Below are 7,213 nucleotides of genomic sequence, written 5' to 3'. Positions count from 1 at the left end.
GGGATCGTCTCGTCGTTCTGAGCAACTTTCATGTACAAAGTTTTTTCATCTGAGGTACGGTTTACTTTATATTAAATTTTAAAGCTTTAAATGATTTTTTTAATTTTGAATTTATTATAATTCGAAAATAAAACAGGATATACTTTCTATACCCATCGTGGGCTAGCCACAGTGGATGACAGGTGGGATCAAGGGGTCCAGTTGACTCAGTCAACACTCTAGTCAACAGTCAATTATTTGACTGTTAACTGGTCAAAACTACAGATCGGGCCCAGGCGTCATTGACACATATACAACAATTTCGTTTAAGTGGATAATTAGAGGGGGTCCACCTTTCATTGACTAGTATTTTAATAGGTTTATTTAACTAGTTAATTTAGAAGTGGGGATCCACATGTCATCTACTATTAGACTAATTAACTACTACTCCTACTAATTAAACTACTCCTAACTAGCATGACCGGCCACACACGGCTGTGGGACAACTGGCCACACACACCACACATGCACTACACACACGCGCGCTGTACACACAACACATGCATACATAGTGCTAGGGGTTAATTCTGTTCTCTATTTAGAAAAGATAGCATTTTGTGATTTTTATAGGAATTAATCCATGCATCAAATTGATTTGGTCCAATGGAAACATTTGAGCTTTGACAAGTGTACTACCTAGAAATATTATTCTTGCTCCTGTTAACAGTGTTTAGCCACAGTTTAGGGGCTGTTTAGAGGGCTAGTCAGTGTAGAAATAGAAAAGCTAACTAGTCATAGCTACAGTAGGTAGTAGCAATAGTAGATTCAGTAGAGCAGCAGCGGCATACATACGAGCTGGGCGCGGGGCGCGGCGCTGCATGGTGACAAGCGGCGGCAGCCGCGCGTGGGCGTGGCCTGGCTACGACGGGGCACACACGCAGGCGGGCGGAGGCGTACGCCGGCGCGGGAAGTGGCAGCAGCATCAGCAAATCAGCAACAACAGCGGAGCTAGCAGGGAGCAGGAACAGAGTTTTAGCGGCAGCAACGGCAACACATGAGGCAGCGGCCACGAGCAGCAGCAGTTGGGAGGCGCGCGGCAAGAGCAGCAGTAGACGCAGGCGGGCGCGGCGCGGCCGCGCGTGGCGGCAGCAGGAGCAGCGCGAGCAAATACTCACGCACGTATGTACGCGTACAAGCGGACTCGGATGAGCTCGGGACAGCAAACGGCGACCAAATCAAGGCTGAGGAAGGGGAATCCGGAGGAGAAGCTCACCAAGGAGCCGGGGACGTGGTCGGGGAGGCTGGGGACGGTCGGGGTCGAGCGAATCGACGACGGCGGCCGTCGGTGCAGGATGTCGAAGACGAGATCGATGGCGGCAAATCGGTGCGGCTCCGCTTGATTTGATGCTCTGGATGGACGAGGTCTACGATGGCGATCCTCTTGAACTCGTCGGTGCGGTGAGCGGTGGCCGGTGGCCGCGGGCTTGACGACGGCGTGGTGACGTCCCGCCCGGCCGTCAAAACAGAGAGAGGGGGAGGGGTGAGCGAGAGGCTGTGGGGAGAGCGCGAGCGAGGGGGGTCGGGGGCTAGGGTCAGAGGGAGGGGCACCGGGGTCTTGTAGGCCGGGGTCGCCGGCCGGATGGCCGCCACGACGTCGGCCGGTGCCGTGGCGGGCATCGGCTCTGCCCACGACCCCCTCTGTGAACAGAACAGAGGAGGAGGCGACGTGGGGAGTGGGCTGGCCTGGCCTGGCCAGCTGGGCCTTGGCCCAGGGGAGGGGGTTTTCCTTTTCTCTTGTTTTATTTTCTGTTTTGCCTTTTTCTTTTTTTGTTTCTTTTAATTACCTTCTGTTTTCCATTTAAGACTTGAACCAAATGACTTTTGTAAAAAGTGGAGCCTTGACATATAAATACTATGCAATAAGCTGCACTGCCACCAAAAGTCTAGTCCCCATATAATTTAGTTTGATACTTTATTAATTAGTAATGGCATTTAAATCATTTTGATTGATCCTATTTTATTTATATTAGAGCATTTAAACACTTTATAAAAACGTGGTCCTCCATCATAATTACTTATGCATTATTTGACACAACCCGAACAATTTAGTTTTGATGTTCGAAAACTTTTGTGGTTTGCCATATTTTGAATTAGAATTTTGAATCCGTTTTTGAACTAACGTGAGGTTAACAACAGTAACCCTGGTGACGTGGCATCATTAGCAGGGAATTACTGTAGCTTAATTATCCGGGCGTCACAATTCTCCTCCACTACAAGAAATCTCGTCCCGAGATTTAGGACCGGGAGTAATGGGGAAAGTTCTGGTTACGAAATTCTAACGATTCTTCTCGGTCATAATTGCTCTTTTTGAAGAGGTTGATCCATTACATTGATGTCTTCATTCCTTTGCTGCTGGTCATCATGATGAAGTCGACATCCTTTCTTCTGGATCTTCATCGTACTTACGAATAGGTAACGGGGTAGATCGACAACGACAGAATGCTATAAGGGTAATAATCTGGGATTAACCCATGAATGAGTATATGAGTACCTCTCGAGTTGAACAAATAAAACACATCGAGAGTGAGGTTCGAAGGTACAATAAGAGGTTCCAAGCAGATAGATAGTTGCTTGAAGTCCGAACCAGAGTGAGAAAGGGGTTCAGAGCAGCGAGAGTAAGTATAGCGTCTGATACCAGAATAGAGCACTAGGAAGGTGGCCCGTGAGTTAAATACAAAGCCAAGCATGGGAATAACCATTAGAAATAGGATTGTACAGGTGAGTCAGGTTTCGATCCTGTGGAACTATGGGTTATGGGTCCACCATGTGGATTAAAAGTAGGAAGAGGGGTGACGTCTTGCACGATCATGTAAGCAAGGCATGTCAGAGGGTGGCCCGTCGATTATGTCGGCAACAACGTCGGTACCAAGGGCGAGGGACGAAGAGAACCATTTTCCTGCTCGTCGAAATGAGGCGGACCAATAGGCAAAGTTCTCGTCCATCGGTGGCTACCGGAATTTCATCAACAATAGCAACAGGGTCTTACTGACAGAGTTGTACACCAAGGTGTTTGCACAAGCAGGGAATTATTACTGCTTATATCTTATAGATCATAGAAAGGGTTTAAACAAACCAATGGAAAGGGAAAAGTGTCTATCCTATTTAATCAGAACAATGGAAAGAAAAATGTGTTTAAACACATATTTCAACATATTTCAAGGGTATATCCTTCTCAAGGACAAGCTGAGCATGATATCCATGACAGGATATAACATAGAAAACTCTTTAGGTAGGGGAGAGAGATTTTCATGACATTATCCATACAACGGTGTTTGGATAATAGAGCAGGAAACATTTAGCATTGGGCTTCAAATGTTTTTGTTGAAATTCAGAGTACCATAGACATGCTTCGAGATAGCATTGACATGGTCATCCTGTGAAGATTAGACTTTGGAAACACAAAGGATCCATCAGGAATAACTTGTAGAATAAGTCTTACAATTTCCTCATGGAAGAATGGCTAAACTTGCTAAAAAGGATACTACAACAATAGGTCCTCCACCCAGGGGGGGGGGGGGCGCTAGGCATGACATCATGTTACCGGGTCATCAAAGGACCAACATCATAACTCTTGGAAAGTTGTCCCAACCATCATATCTGACCGAGATTCATATCCAGTTGGTGTCATGATACCTCAGACTCAAGGGGTCCGAGAGGAAAAGGTGCAACACAAATCGACGAAATGACATTGCAAGATTCTCGGGAAATGAACTATGGGAGCGGGTTTCTGAAGCAATAGTTCATCATTAAACCAAGGAGAGGATGAGGAGGTGGCTGATAGGCTCAGCAACAAATCATCGAGATTTCCAAAGGATTTATTTCCACAATTATGTGAACAAAGAAATATCATTTGTCAGATCAATTGATATAATGATGTATGCTCGAGGGAAAACATACACAACTGAAAAATTGGTAGAAGGGTGCACCCAGGAATCTGGACTAGGCAGCACGATCAATGTTCAAATGATGATTCAATAAGCAATAGACTTAGAATGAAATTGTAGACCAATAACTTCAAAGCAATAGGGTTGCTAGAAGTTTAGAATTTACACATCACAGACCATTTGTTGGTATTCCGGTTAGAAACAACACGGAGACCAGGAAAAGAATGGTGATGGTGATAAGTATCACTTGTATCAAGAATTCTCCAGAGGTGGTGAAATTCTCACCACATTCTTGACAAAAAAAAGGGATGGTAATACTTCCGAGGTAAGGAAGATCAACTGCTGGGTAGCAGTGGTCTCAAGGTTTACACAAAACACGAACAAGTTGTGTTGGACGGAAGGCAATAAAGTGGTCGATGAGAACATGAATCATCGAGGGGCAAGGATGGTATTACCCATCATGAATTCATTTGAATTCCTGGAAGAGCTCATAAGGTTGATGATGATCACGACACCATTGTCGAGAGATTTCATGCAGATGTAATCAATCAGCGACGACATCAAGTCAAAGGAATGGTGAAGCAAGAGGTTATTGGATCCACAGTTACGACACAAACTCGAACTCAAGCTTGTTGTTTAAGGTGAAAGGGTATGACGAGGAAAATCGACGTAAGCTTAGCTAACGTCGCAAATTGGTGCTCCGAGAATAAGGACCAGGTAGCACCGTTAGAATCGTCACGACAATGATATAGCCAAACAGGCTAGGAATGGCGTGATCGGGTACAAACTCGTACTTATAGAAGCTTACCGAAGAGTTGTTGAACCGTAGAGCGGACTCGGTTCAGTTATCGGTGTCTTTGAGTGTTCAATAACTCCGAGCCCATGAAAAATTGTAATCGGTGAGTATGTAGTACTTGATGAAGAACTCATAAGAAATTATGCAGTTCCAAGATAATCTCGAGATACCAGGTGGTAATACTCGACGACAGATCAAACTAGAAGTTGAACTGGGGTATTGCTCTATAAAAGACAAGTGCTTAAACTTGCACAGGACATGATATTTAAAGGAGAACATGGTCAGAACCACGATTGCAAAAGGCCGGATCCCAGATATAAGAACTTATACCAAGGGAATAATTAATTTAAGAGAAGCTTTAATGATAAGATCTACACCGAGTCCATGGGCATGAACACAAGTTCAAGGTCGACTCCCACTTCTCCAAAGCATAACCTTACATTCACTTCTCGTTTCGATAATGGCATTAGTGTTGAAAGTTATACCTGGTGAAATACCAGATGAGTATGACCCGTGAAAACTTCCGAGTTCACACCTATTAAAGGAAGGCATAGGTTCAACCCGGCAGGGTATCATGGAAACATATACCACAAGCTTCAATAGTAAATACCACCAGCTCGAAAGCAGAGCATGGTTGGCAAAAGGAAAGGATACAATTTACCAAAGGCATTATGTATCGGAGAAGGAACTCACAAAGTGATTAATTATGAAGGACACTGTCAGATAATAATCCAACAGTGGATATGGCGATCCACGATGGGGCTGATATGAGTATCGATACTCAATCAGAGGAAGAAAGATTGCAAATGCATCAGTTTATAGAACAGCTGAATAGTTCAACGCTTAATTAGCAAAGTAATTATGATTTTCAAATCAAGGGATCAGGAGAAAATGCTCTGATCAAGAATGGATAAGCTGAATAGAATTAGGGATACAATCAACGACAATTGGACTGGTCGAGAACCAATTCCAGTTAAAAGAATGGCAGCTCAGCCGGAAAGGTAATTTATAAGGATCAATGATGATTGCGTGTATTCGCAAACATATTGAGTCATTAGACCCAAAATGATAATGACAAGGAATGTCAATAAGACTACGAGACTTATGGGATTAACCATAATGCGAGCAAGCAAGAATTTCAAGAGCCAAAGGCTCCAGAGGATTTTCGGAAGATCGAATAGTATTTAGACTTTTGTGAAACACATGAACAACTGGGGATGAGCGGATACTCGATAAGTGCGACAATTATCCATAGGGGTATTCAGGTGACAAGGAACAGCAAGGCGATAAGCTCAAAGGATTATCGAGACAACGACGAGTGTTTCGAGGTATCTGGTAATAACAAGACCAACTGGGGAATGATTGTATGAATGGCAAGTGTAAGCAGTTTTTCATAGGGGTTGACGGTGGAAGGAAATCGCAATGCGATGGCACAAAGACTCGAGAGAACATCGTAGAGTAACTTCGGAATCTTCTAGTGCAGCAGGCGATCATCTGAAGTGAGGGGCTCTCCGTGAGCAAGTATTATCGAGAACCTAAAGTTAGTTTTGTTTTTAGCAAAATCATTTAACCCGAATAGAAGAGAGCTCAGAGTCCCAGAGTAAAGGTCGAGGAGTAAAAGATCCTAGTACCACCCGATGGCGACGTGGGCCCGTAAGGCACACAGCCAAGTTAGTAAAAGTTTTGCAATGTCTAGACTCGACTTCGGCCAAGGAGTGTGGAAGGGGGATTCCTACAGGCAGTCGGCTCTGATACCAACTTGTGACGCCCCCGATTCAATCGTACACTAATCATGCACGCAAATGTGTACGATCAAGATCAGGGACTCACGGGAAGATATCACAACACAACTCTACAAATAAAATAAGTCGTACAAGCATCATAATACAAGCCAGGGGCCTCGAGGGCTCGAATACAAGTGCTCGATCATAGACGAGTCAGCGGAAGCAACAATATCTAAGTACAGACATAAGTTAAACAAGTTTGCCTTAAGAAGGCTAGCACAAACTGGGATACAGATCGAAAGAGGCGCAGGCCTCCTGCCTGGGATCCTCCTAACTACTCCTGGTCGTTGTCAGCGGGCTGCACGTAGTAGTAGGCACCTCCAGTGTAGTAGGGGGGTCGTCGTCGACGGTGGCGTCTGGCTCCTGGACTCCAGCATCTGGTTGTGACAACCAGAAGGAAAGGAAAGGGGGAAAAAGGGGGGAGAAAGCAACCGTGAGTACTCATCCAAAGTACTCGCAAGCAAGGAACTATACTACATATGCATGGGTATATGTGTAAGGAGGCCATATCGGTGGACTGAACTGCAGAATGCCAGAATAAGAGGGGGATAGCTAATCCTGTCGAAGACTACGCTTCTGGTAGCCTCCGTCTTGCATCATATAGAAGAGAGTAGATTGTAGTCCTCCAAGTAGCATCTCCAAGTAGCATCTCCAAGCAGCATCTCCAGTAGCATCGCATAGCATATTCCTACCCGGCGATCCTCTCCTCG

The 7,213-nt window shown here is 45.0% G+C and overlaps 1 protein-coding gene across 1 annotated transcript; it reads right to left on the bottom strand.

Annotated features, from left to right (window-relative positions):
• On the bottom strand, nt 1-2,236 carry LOC123151856 (anti-sigma-I factor RsgI2). The gene is made up of 2 exons (XM_044571500.1): nt 1,253-2,236; nt 1-987 (listed from the first exon to the last, which is right to left on the bottom strand). Exons 1-2 carry the CDS (start codon nt 1,654-1,656, stop codon nt 768-770), a joined length of 624 nt encoding a protein of 207 aa, XP_044427435.1. The 5' UTR covers nt 1,657-2,236; the 3' UTR covers nt 1-767.
• Nucleotides 2,237-7,213: the final 4,977 nt, after the last annotated feature.

Source organism: Triticum aestivum, chromosome 7A, assembly GCF_018294505.1.
Source record: "Triticum aestivum cultivar Chinese Spring chromosome 7A, IWGSC CS RefSeq v2.1, whole genome shotgun sequence".
NCBI lineage: Eukaryota > Viridiplantae > Streptophyta > Magnoliopsida > Poales > Poaceae > Triticum > Triticum aestivum.
Note: the sequence above shows the minus strand (reverse complement) of the source record. Positions and strands in the feature narration are given on the sequence as shown.